The sequence below is a fragment of the Sciurus vulgaris genome (genome assembly GCF_902686455.1).
Source record: "Sciurus vulgaris genome assembly, chromosome: 8".
In the NCBI taxonomy this organism is placed as follows: domain Eukaryota; kingdom Metazoa; phylum Chordata; class Mammalia; order Rodentia; family Sciuridae; genus Sciurus; species Sciurus vulgaris.
The window spans coordinates 45,497,845-45,515,892 of NC_136468.1; the positions used below are offsets into that span (position 1 = coordinate 45,497,845).

Sequence of the window (18,048 nt, forward strand, 5' to 3'; positions counted from 1 at the left end):
TTTCTCATACTGTGCTAACATTACCACTTCTTAGTGTCTTGAAAGGCTTATTCCTATAGCTGTTGGTAGACTTCTCTTTCTTGTATGGAAATGAGATCTGCCTACCTGCATATTTTTCTGCTGCTGCTAATTCTTTGATGTACTTAAAAAATTTTTTTTTAGTTGTAGATGGACACAATACCTTTATTTTATTCATTCATTTTTATGTGGTGCTGAGGATCAAACCCAGTGCCTCATACATGCTCTACCACAGAGCCACAGTCCTAACCCCTTTGTTGTAATTTTTTACTTCATTTTGAGTATGAATCTAGGCTATAAAATTTTGGGAATAGACTTTTATTACCCATATATTTGTCTCTTACTGTTAAACTTTCACTCGGGTGTTTTCTTGATTTATCCTTGAAGTAAGTATGATGCAAGAAAAACTGAGTTAATTTTGTTAATGAATGACTTTAAAGATACGTTTTTATAGGAGACTCTGATTTTATTAATCTTTTTATAGTTTTATTTCTTGACCTTTGATATGCTATCCATGAATGCCTCCAATTGTAGAGGAAAACCTACAATTCAGGTGTCATTAAATAATTTATGAAGAAAAGCTAGAAGAGTTTTGCAGGAAAAATCAAGATAAAATTGTACCTGAGTGGGTAAACTTTGCCTTTCTGAACCTGGTCTGCGTTATCAGGAATAATTCTTGTGTTAAGTTGGAAATGAGAAAGGAAAATAGGGCATATAAATCAATGAAGTTGAGGCTTTCCTACAGAAAGTGTTAATCATAAGGTTCTTTTACTTAAAGAATTCATAGAACTTTATAAATATCACTTCTTCAATCCCCATAGCATATCCAAAAAAGTGATGCATGAAAGGGTTAATGTTGTGAATCCTCTGCTGAAAGACATTTCCTGAAAGGACAATTAGTTGTTAATCATTTTTGCAGTAATTCCTGGTGGAAATCACAGGTTATAGAAAGCCACTGTCTCCTAGTAGCTACAGTCCTTTCTGAAGGTGATAAAACTGTGAGAGCAATGCAGAAATATTGTACCCTTTAATTCATATCTCAGACACAGAAACTTAGAAGCAAAGTGCTTCCAGAATTTCTTCACAGGCCAGTGTGTGTGTGTGTGTGTGTGTGTGTGTGTGTGTGTGTGTGTGTGTGTGTGTGTTGTTGTTGTTTTTAATTTTGACAATGGGCAAAAAGTATGAGAGAGCCAGAAATAGATATTTGTGGATGAGGGTTACAGTGAGATGAAACCGCAGAGAAGCAGGCTGGGGAAACAGGCAGAGCCAGATGGTAAAGGGACTTCATGCCATGATGCAGAGCTTCAGCAGGATCTTATCCACTGGTGGTTCTCCAGGCAAGGTTGCTTTCCAGCTCTACCAGTATCGTAGGAACCTGTTAGACATGTAGGTTCTTGGGCTCTACCTGGACCTAGTAAACCAGTAACTCTGAAAGTGGAACCCAGAGAGCGAAATCCTTATTTTAAAAGGTCTACAAGCACGTCTGATGTACACTGAAGTTTGGGGATCACAGCTCTGATGATAGCAGCCCTAAAAAGGGCTATTTGTTGAAAAAAAAAACATAATTCAGACATCATATGATTCACTCCTAAGGTACATACTTCAATGTTTTTGTTTTTTTTTTTTAGAATTTTCACAGAACTATGCAAGTATCACCACAAGTATCACCACAACCTAATTTTAGACATTTTCATCATCCTCAGAAGAAAACCTATGTTCCTGGCAGTCAGTCACGTACATTACTTTCTCACTTAACCCTCAGGCTTGGAAAACTAACTGTTATAGCACCATAGATTGTCCTATTCTGGACATTTAATACAAATGGAATCATACAATATGTGGTCATTTGTGACTATCTTCTTTTGCATAGCATGATTTTTAAAGGTTATCTGTGATGTATCAGAACTTCCTCCCTTCCTATGGTCAAATTATATTTACATTGAATGGCTATGTTACATTTGGTTTATCCATTTGTCCATTGATGTATATTAGGGTTGTTTGTACTTTGGGGCAATTATAAATAGTGCTGTCATGAACATTCATGTGCCAGTTTTTGTGCAGACATAAGTTTTCGTTTCTTTTGGTTATATACCCTGGAGGAGTTTTAAGGACAGAGTGACCTGGTCGGCTGAGTGTTTGACTCTATTACAGTTTTGGGACACACTTTCTTCTCATTTTTCTTTCTCCATACCATTCGCATGCCAAGTGCACTGACCCCTTGTTAGAGGAGGATGTGGGAGGAGGAGGTGGACTGTGTAGTTGAAAATATCCACCTCCCCTCAGATTCTTAGGGTCTTCTGCAACATCTCCTCCTGCTACCTCCCTTTTGAAGATCTCTGGAATGGATGGATGTGAGCTGAAGAAAGACAGATTAAAAAGCTATTGCAACAATTTAGTTCACAAGCAATGCAAGTCTGGACCTGAGCAAGTTTAAAAGGATAAATGTGATGTTTCTGAACCACTGGCTTCAGTGACTTGTTGCCACCTTCCAACGGTTTCCAGCCATACTGCAAAGGCAAGGCAAAACCTTGAGTAGCCTTCCTGTCCTCGTGGAGTATTATTTTTTTAGCATTGTTTTTTCTGCTGAAGAGAGAAAAGTCACAGAAGAGCCATCTTTGGAGCCACTTACCTGGAAAACCCAAACAGACTCAGAGCACTTCTGCTGGCCTCCTCATTTTAATGTCAGAGTGTGCACTTCCTGGCACTCAAAATATTTTAGAGCCAAATTATTTTTTCAATAATTTAATGCAAAATGCTCTTGTTATGGATTGATCTGCTAAAAAGTAGGAGGGATAACAGTATCCATTGCCATAAATTTAATGGCAGCTAAATGCAATTTTGTGGTAACAACTCAAAATTATTCTTTTATAGTTCTGAAGCCCAGAAGTCCAAAAAGAATCTTACTGGGATAACATTAAGATGTTGGCAAAGTGTTTGGAAACTCTAGGGAAGAAACCATTTCCTTGTCTTTTTCAGTTTCTAGAGACACATGACTTGTATCTCTTGATACATGGTCCCTTCTTCCATCTTTAAGTCATTGTGTTACATCTTTTCTCTTTGATTTCTCTCTGCTTTTATCACATGGCTATCTTCTTTTCTGTCAAATATCTTCTTCCTTCCTCTGATATGATCTACCCAGATAATCTAGGATAATCTCCATGTGTCAAGATCTTTAAAGAAATCATGTCTGCAGTGACCCTATTTCTCGCTAAGATATTATTCACAGGTCTCAGGGATTAAGACCCAACTATCTTTGGAGGCCATTATTCAGTCCACCCCACTATTAAATCAGCAAGAAGGAGGCTTTGTCCTTTTCACCACTTCTGTATCTCATTATTATCATTAATGAACTGGTATATGGGAAAAAAAGAGTGTTTGAAAAGCATGCAGCATTTCGTGGAATTCTTTCATTCAGCAAACTTTGATTGAATATTGCACAGAGGCCCCATTTCCTTCTGCTGAGATGGTGACTGTGGCTGTCCTGGTCAGCATTTCCTGCTGTCATCTCACCTTTGTAGCTCTGCTTTAGTGGCATGTGCAGTCAACAGAATGCTTCTTAAATGAGCAACAGTGGTTTTCTAACTTGTTAAAATCTCCTTACCTATTTTATTCAACTATCTCAGAGGTCAACATGATAGGAGCTATTAATAACTTGGTTTGGACTCGGTTTTACATTCCAGGTCCAGAGAACCTTCTTCAGTTGATCCACATAATGAATGATCAGCTAGCACTTTTCCATGCATCCCTATTTTATTATTTCTTTTGCACATTGCACCCCAAAAGTTTATCATGAAATTTGCCTTGAATTATTGCCTAGGTTCCCCCTTGGCACAAATGGAGTATGCAAGACTAGAGAAGATGAGAATTTAGGGTGTCTGGTCTCCAAGTAACTTCTGCCCAAAAAAAGGTTAGCCTCTACTTCCACTCTCTCAGTGCAATATTCAAGGCCTTGAAATAGGCACCTTAGAAGACAGACAGATAAAATGCATTGCCTCTACTTTGGGAGTTTGTGTAAGCAGGAGAGAGATTATGTGACCATCTAAACCTGTTAGGAGATGCATGCTACCAGAGAGAGGCACGTTGATATGTGGATACTCATCTGGGCTAGGGTGAGGGCAATCAGGGAAGCCTTCTTAGATAAGTTTCAAGGTCTGGGACTCACCCACAGATTGAGTGAGAGTGTTGGGGGAACACAGAGGTCAGGACACAAAACCACTAGCATTAGAGACTGAGAGGTAAGGGAAAGAAAATGGCTCAGTTAAAATCACTGTGTTTGGCATATTTGGTTCTTAAGTGGCTAGTGTGTGGGAAGCTCTAGAAAGTAGATAGAAGTCAGACATCGTATAGGGGGACAAGAATGCAAGAATGGGATTTGGGATTGAAGGATAGAGATTGGCCTTTTGGAGGTCACCACTAATGTTATAGATGTGGACAGGACTGCTAAGAATGTTAAGGTAAAAGTGAAGGACTGTGGCAGACATCTGTTTTGAGAGCATAAGGAGCACCAAGAAAGAAGCATGGAAGTCATCAAACCCAACTGACAACTAAGAACACAGGCTGCAAGAAACTCAGGGAGAACTGGGAGGTTGCATTGTGTAGATGGCCAACAAAGGGAGCATTCCAGATGTCCTTGTCACTAGCACAGTCAACTACCATGTAACCAGCCCTGTCTCTTTGTATGTATCATAGGCAGTGCAAGTATATTCAAATGCTATGTAAGATATTCATGAAATTTGGCAAGTTTTGTAGATAGCTATTTAGACAGGAGGGCAGGACAAGTTAATGTATGCAGCTGAGACCAGCTGGTGAAACCCCTCAAAGCCATGGCACTCTTTGCACTATAACCTATCAATGCATTTAATGCTAGGATTTAAACTAAGAATAATTATTATTAGAAACCAGGACTAAATTTTGTCAGTCAGATAGAAAATCATAACAGAGAACACAGCTTCCTGAAACAAACAGTCCAGTTAACTGCCTTGATTTTGCTGAGATTATTTGCAAATGTTCATCTGCTACTTGTTCAATCATTTTATCACCTGCTAGTAGTTATAAATAGACAAATGGAAATAGAGACTAAAATTTAAGAAAAACGATCGTGGGAAAATTGTCTCACAAAAGTGAGAAAAATTTAAGTTGTAACTATTGTGAGCTGAGTGGGACCAATTTGGATATTTAACATTTTTTTACTCTCTTGGTATCAGTGGCCTGTAAATATTAGAATTACCTATTTCTTCCTAGACAAGCCTATTATCTCAGGTGGTATGTTTCAATTAAAGAAAGTTTCAGATAGAATTCTACTCTAAGTTTAACTCTTTATTAGCAAACAGGCACACAAAAAATACACCAAAAGGTCTGAATTCCAGTTCCATGTCTTCTTCAACATTTTTACAAGCACTGCATAAAATGATCACTCTGAGGCAAATACAAGTATATTCCCAGTTCCAGATCAAATCATATCAGGTGAAGCATTTCTCCATTGTGGAATGAGGGTGTGAGGCACCTGTACTGAGGGGAGTTCTGGAACTGGGGTGCTCTACCAAAAGCATATGGCCCATCAGCTCACCTGACTCTTGGGCCCCATTCATGCAAGGGCAAGTTACCTGCACATTTATAGCTACTACCTCTCTTGAACACCCCTTATTTCACCAAAGATGGATTGCTTTTTTTTTTTTATCTCTTTGGAGCAATGGATAGCAATATTTGAAGTATGCCCCTCAGAAGTATGAACCACTGATTATTGCTTAATGATGGGCAAATGTTCTGTGAAATGCATCATCAGGCAATTTCATCATTGTGCAAATATCATAGAGTATACCTACATAAATCTAGATGGTACAGGTCAGTTACTTGATATGGCTTCTTGATGTAATCAAGCAATGCAGTGAACATGAGATGTATGAGGCTCCTCCTTGCATAACATGACATAGGTTTTACATAAAGGTGTTATACACACAAGTGTAGGAGTATATTCTAACAGTGATAAAAAGTATGATATGGGAAGTACACAAACTAGCACCTAGTCGTTTATTATTATTATGTACTGTACATAATTATATGTGCTACACTTTTAGATGGCCAGCAGCACAGTAGGTGTGTTTACGCCAGCATCACCACAAACATGTGCAAAATGCATTGTGCTATGGCATTATTGGGATATGATGATGGCAATAAGTAATGGGAGCTTTTAGTTCATTATAATTTTATGAGATCATTGTTGTATACATGGTCTGTTAAACAAAATGACATTATGCAGCACATGACTGTATTTCAAGTATTAACTTGACACCCCTAGAGTGCAAATGACGTTAACTTGCACATACACATATTAGTCTTGTCTAAGATAATTGTATTAAATTACAGGCAACATAAAAATGATCTTACTTTTTTGCATGAATGGACAAAAGTCACTGTGGTAGTCTGATTAATGGTTCCCAAAGATGTCCATGTCCTCACCCCTGGAATTTGTGTATATTTCCTTACACTGCAGAAGGAATTCTGAGATGGCGAAATTATCCTGGATTATCTGGGTGGGCCCAAAATGTAATCACAAGTAAGCAGAGGCAATCACAAGTAATCACAAGTAAGCAGAAAGCAGAGGAGAATTGAATACAGAAAAGGTGATATGATGGTGGGTAAAGACAGGAAAGATGGAGAAAAGTGGAAGAATGTAGGCACGCATTAGAAGCTGAAAAAAAAAATCAAGGAAACAGACTATCTCCTCAGAGTCACTAGGGGAACCTGACCCTGTTAACACCGTGATTTTAGCCCAATGGAACTGATTTCATACTTCTGACATCCAGAACTGTAAGAAAATAAATTATTGGTATTACCACTAAATTTGTGGTAACTCATGAATGCAACATCATCTTGGCCAGCTCGTGGAAGTTTCCATGGGAGCTGTTTGCAAAACTCTTGTTATGAGGTTGACAGTTTTCAGGATTTCAACAGAGGCCCTGCACTGAAACCCTGGAGAAAGAAGTACAAATCACCAGGTTTTAAACTGTTTCTAGGAACAGACTCAAAATCAGCCCTTCAATCTGTAAAAAGTAATGCTTTCCTTGTCTCTCACCAGACACAATGGAACTAGCTTACCATTTGAATGAAAATCAAATATAATGAAGCTATGTTTTGTTCCATTAAGCCCATTGGGACTGTATTCTGGCCAGGTACCACATGCATCAGGGCTGCACTCCAGCAAATGCTTCTCTGATAAAATGTAACTTACTCATTGATTCCACTCCCAGCTAAATCCAACAAGCATTAGCCTGTCTTAGTTCCCATTAGAGAACATTAACATATCAAAATGGGACATTAAGTGAGAGGAATTTAATTCCTCAAAGGGAAAGGATTTTAACAAACTAGAAGGTATTGATTATCAGGTTAGAGAGGGGGAACTTTCCTGGCTTCTACTATGTTGCAAAATAAAAATCGGTGGAGCTTTTGTTTGGAGGGACTGTCAGCTTGCATTTTGGAGAGAGAATTACTGTTGAAAACATTGTTATGAAATCAAATATAATCCAGGGTGTTATGGAAGAATTGCAAAAGCCTCACTTTTCTCATTTATATATTTGCTCCCAAGATTATTACAAAATTAAATAGGAATATAAGCTCAGTCCTTTGCACACAGGGACCCAATAAATGTTTCTAGTTACAACAAAAGATGGTTATGATCAGAACTTCCTGGAGAAGGAGATAATGCCCAGATTTAGTTGTTCTAGGAGTCTCTGGATAAGTGACTCTTTGATCGACCTGCACAATTTTATGTACTACAAAGGCCACAGAGAAAGAACATTTTCCATCTCAAGTGAACTAGCTGTTCCCACAAAGAAGAAAGCAATCCCTTTCAACACAAAATAGTTCCTGAATTCCAGGATAAACATTAGAAGACTATTCAGACAGGTCACTGTTCTTACTAACTCTACCATTTATCCACTATGTCATGTTTTAATTCAACACTACAGAAGGTTTTCACTCCCCATCTTCAAAATGTATGACTTCTTTTGTTCCTCATTAGCAACACAATCATCATCAGAAAGGTGGAAAGGCAAACTAGAAAAGAAGCAGAGGAAAGAATGGTAATTTTAAAAAGTTTGGTACATTTGGGGGCCGCTATAAAGTAATGGGGATGGGTTTGGGCTTTTAATAGGTTGCATGATTGCATCCTAGCAAAGAAAATTCCTTACAAATACAAAATGCCCCCTCTCCTCAGTGCTGCTACTGCTGGCCCTCTGCGCCTGGAGTGCCCTGATATACCTGTAGCTGAAGGTCAGCCAGAAGAGCTCTTTGTTTTCAATATGTAACCAGGTCTCCGGCGGCGCCTCAGACAGGACGCCACCCTTGACAGGGCAGGAACTCCAGCTCTCATTTGAACTGGAAATCCTGGCCTTTGGACATTTTTTATGATTACTGATGTTAACCCTTTTTCTTCAAGCAAGCGATAGAAGACGATAAGGAAACAGCTCAACAGTAATCGGAACTTATAAAGTTAGTTGATGAAAGTGTTGTCACTGAATTGAGCCAGGGTTTGGGGGGGTCCGTTTTCTCTCGCCTTCCACTTTTCAGTCTGAGACAATAGCCTTGCTGAAATCCCAGAACAACTTGTTTTCTTTTCCTCCTTTATAAGGGGCATCCTCATACCCTTTGGTAAACATGAAGTATCTCTTTAGAAATCAGTATTGCTGTGTTATAAATGTTATCACTATTATCACCTATGGGATGACAGAAGAAACTTGGGAGACGTGAACTCAAACAGGAGGGACAATGGCTGTTGAAGGCTCCCTTCTTGCTAGGCAGCCTAGCTATCCCACTTCTCTGTTAGCATTGACCTTACCCCTAGGCAGGCTAAGGTGGTGACCTGGTGGTGATCTGGTGGTGGTAGATAACCAGTGCTGGGCTTATGCACTGGCTGTGTTCAAGCAGGACAATGCCATCTCTGGTTTAAATGGTTGAACTGAGGTCAGTCTGAGTGTAAATCCTGGGGAAATGTAAAAGTTCCTGATGATGGGAGAAGCCTCCTGAATTCAAAGAGCTGGAGTCATCTCAAGAAATCCACACCTGGGCTTTGTTTTAGGTCTCTCAGTATTTTTTTGGCCTATGGGTTCCCAAACTTTGGGTAGATAAAATACCTGCATATCCCTAATGCTTTAGCTGCTACAGTGATGATAGGTGATGCCTGTATGCAGTCATTTAATGCCTTCCTTTACCCTTTCACTCATTCATTTTATATGCTATTTCATCCTTAAGTTGTATTTGAAGTAATTCACACTTACAGAAAAGTTATAAATATAGTACAAAGAATTCCCATATCTCCTTTATCCAGATTCCCTAAAAGTTAACATCACCACAATTGCTTTATCAAAGTCTCTGTGTGTGTGTGTGTGTGTGTGTGTGTGTGTGTACCCACATTCATGTTCTTTTTCTCTAACTCTTGAGAGTAAGTTCCAGCTATGGTACCTTTTTACCCTAACTTCAATCCTTTTGCTACAAACAAGCACATTTTCTTACATAGCACAGAACAGTGAGAGATATCAATTATCATTGATATCATACTATCGAATCTAGAGACATTATTTACATTTTCTTTACATTAATTCTTTTTACCTTTTTAAAAATAATTTCATTGTTTAGTAAAGCATGTTTTTTTTTTTTTAGAAAGTAAATTTCATCCTTTTTAGTGTGTGGCTTTATGCAAATCTGTAGAGACCTCCTGTGATCTTGGCTGCGTATGACTTTCTCACCCTTCCTAAGCAGTGGAGCTGCTCTACAGGTCTGTGCCAGCATTCATTCCCACAGGATGACTCTGTTTCCTTCCCCAGTGGCCATGGGGCATCACCTGTGCCCTCACGATGACAATGTTTGCTGCCTTTCCCCAGTGTGGTAGGACTTTTGTTCCTCAGGGAGTGCCATGCCTTGCGCTGGGTGGTAGAGTCTGATCTTTTGTGTCCACCTGTAATGCATGTGTTGAAATGCTAACTCTTAAGGTGATGTTCTCAGGAGGTGTGGGGCCTTGGGGAGGGGAACTAGGAAGAACCCAGAGATTTGCCTTGCCCCTTCCACCACGTGAGAACACTGCAAAAAGGCACTGCCTGTGAACCAGGAAATGGATCCTCACAAGAAACTGAATCCTTTAGTGCCTTGATCTGGGGATTCCCAGCACCAGAACTGTAAGAAATAGGTTGCTGTTGTTTATAAGCAACCTATTTCCATGGTATTTTGTTATAGCAGCACAAACAGGCCAAGACACTGGAGACTCCTGCTTCCCTCTGCTTGCACCAGAGAAGAGCTTTCTCCAGACTCTTACCTGTCTCAAGTCCTCCCCGTGAGAACTGGTGAGGTTCCCACAGAAGAGCCTGCGAATGGGTACCATTTCCCCTTGTGCCTCTAGCCCTCCTATCCTCTCATGGCGGCCCATATTTGGCCTTTAGCAATTTGTTAAAAATTTTAGCTGAATTCTCCTTACCAACTAGTGTAACACCTGATCTCTCCCTCAAGTATTGAGTGCCTAGGTCCTGTGTCTCCTTGGAAGATCCTGCGCTTACTTACACATTGAGTTGTTTGGTTACCCTGCAACCATAGCTCTATGACAGATTCAAGAAAAGTTGTGACTCCATAGGTTTTAAATTGTTGTAAGAATAAGGGAAACATTGACTTTTCACTTTTCTATATTCTGAGCAGAAGCCAGATGTCCCCTTTATATTCTCTGATTACCTATGAATTTTATTTTTTTATAACTGTACCTTAAAGAACATTTAGAAAAAAAACACTGTTGTTTCCTGGCATCAGTAATGAAAAAAACAAAAGAGAACAAAACAAAAAAACCATTAAAGCATTCAGGTAGTTGCGCATTAGAAATTTCTTTCCCAGAGAGTAAGCAATCATCTGAAAACCAAACTATCACATTGTTAGGACAGATTTAAGAGTGCATCAAAGTGATACAGCGATTGAGAAACTGGGTTTGAAGTTTGCACTTAATTATACCTTACACCAGACAGGTTCTTTCCTGCAGTTACTTTGATCCATGCTAAAAACATTGTTTATCTTTTTCCTGAGACTTATAAAGAAAAAAAAATCCGATTGTATAGTATTCACCTCTGCCAAGCTAAGGTATGAACCTACTTGGTAAAAGGCTTTTAACTAGTTAGTCTACTCTGAAAGTTATAGGAAGCCTTCAAGTATTTTGAAGGGAAACTGGTAATTTAAAAGGGGAAAAATGTCTTTATTATATGGAAACCCAAGTGCTTGGAATGGCTCCAGTGCTAGCAATTATATAGAAAATGTTTATATTTGAAGTATCCCAAAATAAATTTTTGAACATAGAGGATCCTAACATGATAATTGGCTTCTCTGTGGTTTCCCCTCAGGCTGTGTGAGGAAGCCACAATAGCTTTTAACTTTGTTAGGAAATTGTGTCATTTTTTAAAAGCAGCTGGTCAGTCATAAACTTTTATTGGATGTCTTTTGTATTAGTTGTTGTGGAGATCTGAGGTGTTGTAAAACAAGTAATTATTCTGAATAATTGTTAAGAAAGGCATGGCATTCTTTCTGGACCCACTTTGTCTAAATATAGATGTCCCTGTGATAATTCACCACTGCAGCTGAGTCCCACAATGGTTTGCACTCTGGCTGTCCCTTGGGATTGGGGCAAAGCCAACCATTAGTTTCCTTTTAGTGTTCTCCCATGAACTTCTAGTTTCCCTCATACCTGGCCAGAAACCCTCCAGGATCTCCTAACTCTGATCCCAGTGTCTGAGACTCCCTGACAACCCAGAGCTACCTTCTACAAATACCTCATTCATCTCATAAAAAATCTGAGAAAACAAACTTCCACCAAAGTGTTCTTTACTGGGACATCTTCAAAAGAATATCTTTTCATATTTGTTCTCCTTTATTTTTAATTAGAGCAGAGGACAGTGGAATTCCAGGCATGCATCTCCTCAGGGTATTTCAGGTCCCTTTATACGCTGGCCCTCAGGTCTACTATAGACAGACCTTCCGTCCCTCCTCCTGCAGATGAGGCTGCAGATCCATTCCTGCCTGGCTTCCAGTATGTGTACGAGGTTGATTGTTACCTGTACACTCCTGCCTGTTTGTCTTTCTGATACCTACCTGTATTAGGAGTGCCATCTTTGAAAAGAGAACAGATTTTTGTCCTTCTATGTGAATCTTAGGTTCACATCCAAGTGTTGGTTTTAATATTTAGGGCATGTTTAACTGATACCAGCCCCTATCCAGGGCTCAGGGCCTCCTAAAATCTCCAGATTTCCTGATGAGAAGATGATTCTCTCTTGACTATAAATTGAAGAGAGACCAATAATCTTGACCTGTCAACTTTAACCACTAAGCAACTAGTAGAGAAAGCACTCCTTCCTCAAGCACGAGTCTCCTTAGCTGGGCCCAGGAGTTGTACAATACTGTAAAAACATTCCTGGCGGGCTCACTATATTATAGCATTCACCTTGGCTCAAGGGATACCAAGGTGAAATGACATTCAGGGAGTAAGTTCTGAGTAGTCTGACCATGGTAGGAAACTTGTTTTAAGTCCTCTTGTGCTGAGTTGAGGAGGCAAGAATGTAACACCACATTTGCAATCCATTTAGAAATTCAACACATCAGAGGATGTAAAAGAACCTTAGAGTCTAGTTGTGAAAAGTTGCTCTTGAGAGGTTAGGACTGGACTCATGAAGAACTGAGCACTTCAGTTCAACTCCAGAGAATATTTACTTGTGTTTATTTTATTTTATACTGTTTTGTATAATATTTGTTTTGATGTAAGGGTTTCTTCTAGGGATGTGTACAATTTCACCTACAAAGGTAGGTGAAAATATTCATTGAAGCATTATTTTTAATATAGAAATTTTGGAAATTAATGCTCATCAATAGGATAAGGGATAAATTGTAGTCCTGTTATTTAATGGGATACTATATAGCAGAGAAAGTCAACAAACTAGAACTGCAGATATATTCACAGATAAATTTCAAATAGTGTTGAGATAAACAAATGTACAAACATCTCATTTAGTTGAAATTTTAAAGTATTAAGAATATCTGTTATTTGGGGCTATATACGTATGTATAAATAAAGTATAAACTAGAGCATAAAAACATTGATATAAATGATAAATATCAATTTCAGATACAGATTTCTTCTCTCAGAGAAATGAGATTAGAGATGGTTCCATAGGTTTCAATAATATCTGTACTGTTTAATTTTTTAATATGGTGGTAGAGAGATGTTTATTTTATTCTGTGTAGTTTTTGCTTCTGAAATATTTAATATGACAATTTTAAAAAGAACAGAGTCTATTGATTTAAAAAGCTCAACAACCAATGAGCTAATTAAAGAGGCCCCGGAGTGCTGACATGTCCAGTTACAGCAGTCTCCAAGCCAACCCTGCGGCCTCCGCCTCCCAGAATTTACCTCGTAAATGCCATCACACCTTCTGGGGTAGTGGTTATCAAGCCTCAGCACAATTACGGCAATCATGCGTATTTTGCCTGTATCTCAACCTGTGATTCTCATTAAGTTGGTATGATGTTGGGCTGGGTGTTGGAATTTGATTCCTGAATACTAGTGATTCTGTTGGGATTGGTCAGGGTACCTTGGAGTACCATAACAGAAGGAAAATCAATCCTCAGGAGCCCATCATCTTTGACAGACTCATCACTAGTAATGACCAAGAGTTAAGTAGGGATCAGTATAGGATACAAATAGCATCAGTATGATGACTTTGTGTTATTTGGTAGTGATTATTTCTGTTTGGGATCCAACATCATGAAGCCCCTTTGTACATGTGTGGATTGGTAGGGCAAGAGAAGATATGAAGATATGGTGGGAAAACTGAATAAAAGTCCTACATGTTGCTATAAATGATCAGAGATGGAACTAATGGTATGTAGTGAATTATAAGAACAACTCCTTTATGATAGCCAGGGGAGAATGCTGTTATATCTTCTTTTTCCCTCCTGCTATTAATATGTACATTTAGCATATAAATAAATATGGAAAAATGTAAAGATGAAATTCCATCATTAACACTGCAACTAAAAAAACCCAGCTATTTGTTATTTGTGAACAGGTTAATATGTTCATGGCTTAAAATCACAAAGGTAGGAGTATTTACACCATAGAAACAGGCTAATACAATAACCAGGGCCCTCACTTTTTCCCCAGATTTGGTTGTTCAGTATTTACTAGCAAACCATTGACTGTATGTGTATCTATACATACATATAGTGTATCTATACCTGTGTCTTTATCTATACCTGTGTTTACATCATCTCCCAAGATTCTGATGATGCTATAATCCAGTTTTGAAGAAGCAAGTGTGTTTCTAACCCCCCAATACTCAGTCAACCTGGAAAATTAATAGATACATTCCTTTCTTACATCCTATATAGGGAGAACAAGGACCTCGAGGTTTTCCAGGACCACAGGGCACCAGGGGCCAAGGCCTCCCAGGTCAGAAGGTGAGTATTTCAGGATCTTAGAGAAATGCTGCAGCTTGAGATCTCCATAGCTTAACTCTGACTAAGTTCTCACATACACATCACACTTCTTCCTACCACTCTCAGAAATTCAGGTGGAATTGGAAACTTGTGCATTAATTACCTTTTCTACTTGTAAATGTGCTCATTTTATAAAATCTTGCCTTCATTCTTAAAATCCAGGCAATAAAAGGATAAATCCTTACAACACACATGCAGGATCTAATAGGTAACTCAGGAATCTGGCCAATTACACAGTAACCTTCTCTGAAGGTGATGAGCTGATCATATGGCCCCTGAACATCTCTTTATTTTGAGATCTCTGGTTCGTTATGAATCAGATGACGATGGCTAAGGGAGTATCAACAAACTTCCCTCAATTTTTTTTAGTATCGTATACTTGTATCAACAAGAGCCCCAGGTCTTGAAGAGATACCAGTTTCAAATAAACTAAATTGCAGGGTTTTTTCTATTTGATTTTAATGTTCACATTTTAAACTTATCTTTTTTTTTTTATCATATTTTAAAGGGCGAGCATGGAGAACAGGGCGATATGGGAAAGAAAGGTGAAAGGGGGGAAATTGGAGACCCAGGATCTCCAGGAAAACAGGCAAGAAGTGATTTAAAAAGTTTCATTATGATTCTATACTCATGATTGGTTCCAACTATATTAACTGTTACTCTTGTACTAAGTAGGGATTACCAGGACCAAAAGGAGACGCAGGACTTACAGTGAGTATCTATTCTAGAGGGTAATTGAGAGTTTTGTGCTTGCAAAATTATTGCATTCATGTTTTAGCTTTAGAATTATGAATTCTTTGGATGCAGGATTCTAGTCACTATTTAAATGATGGTTACTGCAACCAGCCCAGTGTTGACTTAGATGCATGATATAATTGCATTGGACTGTGGAGGAGAAATTACACCAGGCAGCCTTGGCCAGCCTTGTGATAGAGGTGTGACTACTTCCCTTTTCCCCCAGTAGAAATGATCACACTGCTATTATTGGCAACAAGGAATTGAGCTGTTTACAAGAAACCAAACGACTTCTTATTTTATCTGATCCTTCTCATCTCATAATGGGGGTTCTTTTTCCTGAACTCGTTCCTTTAGGAAGTATTTCAAGGAAAACAGCAGCACCAAATTGGGATTATGCTTATGCACTGATTTACTTTTTCAACAAATATCTGTCAAGCATTCATGTTTTCCTGCTCATTTCTGCACACCATTAAAAAACAAAAAACTGACTCTTTAAACATGCATGGAAGGGAAGGTTCTAGAATCTCTGTAGCAAATTCTCATTCTTCCTTTCTGATTCTTTCTTGTCTGGTTTGAAGATACTGCACCTCCTGGAGTAGAAGAGAAAAAGGGACCTTTTCTTCTTTTCCTTGTTGCTTTTTCCCTGGGTCATGGTCTAGAGATGCTGATCCTATGTTCTGTGCCAGGAAAATCCAAGTGAGAGGGTGTGGGAGTTCAGGTGCTGACAAGAACGGAGAGGCACAAATTGTGACCCTCCTTTCCTTAGACCCCAAAGATGCCTGTAGTGGATGAAGCAGCTACATGTGCAATAATTTCCTCCCCACCAAAAAAAAAAAAAAAAAAAAAAAAGCAGCAGGGAAAAGCGTATGTAAGTTATAAGCTTGAGAGTGGGTGACCAAAGAGCAGATGGACAAAAGTGGCCAAAGCAAGCTTTGGAATATGACTCTCAGGGGAAATTCCCAGCCCTCCTGGGTACAGATCAGGGTGGAGAGCTGGAGAAAATTGCATGTGGCCCAGGGTGCCCAGGGTCTTTATAGGCCAGAATAGGTGGAGGAAGGCTTGAGGGTTTTGTGTGTGGGGGTGGGGGAGGTGGCGGGGGATCGGCTGGGACTCTGTTGACTGTCGGCGGTTGCAAGACACCACTGAGGTTTATCTGCCTGGCATCGGATGGGTTGTTCTTTGGCACCAATTGGGTTTCCTGATGGCCCCGCTCCTTCTCTCGGCTCTAGCTGTGAGTCACCTGTCGTCTTGCTCCCTTCCATGCAGCTACTCAAATCCCAACCTGACATAAATGACCAGTGGAACTTTCCCTCCCCTACTGTCCCAGCATGGGGAATTGGACTTCACCCATGCATTCTTCATCCATTCATTTGCTGATGTATTTATTTGTTTCACCCGTATTTTGAGGGAGTGTAGCAAGTCAGGCTCTGAGAGCTACTAGGGAAATAGTAGAGAATGAGAGTCTATGTCCCTGCCCTCAAGGAGCTCACAGCCTACTGGGGATAAAGACAGCGTGTTGGTTCACCCACACTATGATGAATGCCAAGACAGAAGCGGTTAGGAGAGTCCAGAGCACACAGTGATGTGTGATATTGACACCGCCGGTTGCCAGTGACAAGGAATTTTGTTTTCCAGCTGTGAAGATTGAACACCGGAGAAAAGTGGAGGCAGGTGTAGAAAGCAAGTTCTATTTAAAGACTAGAAACAGACTTCTCCCAGAAGGGAGAAGGGGGCCTTAGCTGGTATCCAAAGAAGTGGGAGTGTCCTGCCCCTTTTATAAGTCTTAGATTTTCTTTGTTCTCCTGCCCTCTTCCCTTTTATCTTGCTCCTTCCTTTCCCATCCCGTGTAAGTGACTAGTGGCTGGGAGATACCAGTGGGATGGCCAAAAGTTGAGAAGCAGACGGCTGGAAGGGCCAAGGGTGGAGTGATCTCAGGCAGGAAGGGGGCAGCATCCCAAGTGGTTTACAACTCCCTGCAGGGAGGAACAATTCCTGGGTCTGGTGACCTTGGCAACAGGTTGGAATAGGAGAGGGGTAAGGGCTTTAGAAGGAGGAAGGGGAAATGGCAGCATTTGATTTTCTTTCTGACCAGCCCCCACCTTCCTGATCAGATCCAATTATTTATTATTTATATTTACTGTCTTTTAAAAAATTTTTTTTTGTAGATGTTGATTATATTGACTGTCTTTTTGCCCCCACCAACCTCCCCGCCTCAGTGTGTGTGGAGCAAGGGAGCCTTTATCTGTTGAGTGCAGGGTTTTCAACCATGAAGCAAAGACCTTAGTAATGGAGACGTCATTTTGTTGACATTGGTTTTCAAGATTTTAGAAAAAGAGCAGGCAGGATGGGAAGCGTCAAGGGAAAAAGAACACATTGAAAATCTAGTAGGTGACAGGCACTGAGCTAGGCTCCTTTACATCAGTACCAACCTTTCTCAGCTGCTTAGGGCTAGAGCTTCAGAAGGCTTACTCCTTCTAATGAGAAATCCTTGGGTCCAAAGGAAGTGGACATGCTGTGCATAAACCCCTCTTTTATGCCATAGTCTGAATACACCTAACTTCATTCTACCACATACCCTGAGTCACAAATTTAATCAAGTACTGTAATGCAATGTGATTTGTGTAACTGCCACTCCCTCTGCCTGGAATGTTTCTCCACTCTCCATCCACCCCAGCCCAAAGGATTCCTAATTTGGAGAGTCAACAGCATTGGCCTATGTGCCTGGGCCCACCCAAGAGGTAGCCAAGGATCACGTATTTTCAGGGGATTTAGATGGAGTTTGGG

At 39.8% G+C, this 18,048-nt stretch overlaps 1 protein-coding gene across 4 annotated transcripts in view; it reads left to right on the forward strand.

Moving 5' to 3' along the window:
• The window catches only part of COL28A1 (collagen type XXVIII alpha 1 chain), a 175,576-nt gene that overhangs the window by 132,833 nt on the left and 24,695 nt on the right, over positions 1-18,048 (forward strand). For all 4 annotated transcript variants that reach the window (XM_079151795.1, XM_079151794.1, XM_079151793.1 and 1 more), the window contains exons 28-30: positions 14,419-14,487; positions 15,035-15,115; positions 15,202-15,237. In XM_079151795.1, coding sequence (XP_079007921.1) covers positions 14,419-14,487; positions 15,035-15,115; positions 15,202-15,237 — 186 coding nt within the window. The remainder of the gene's footprint in view (positions 1-14,418; positions 14,488-15,034; positions 15,116-15,201; positions 15,238-18,048) is intronic.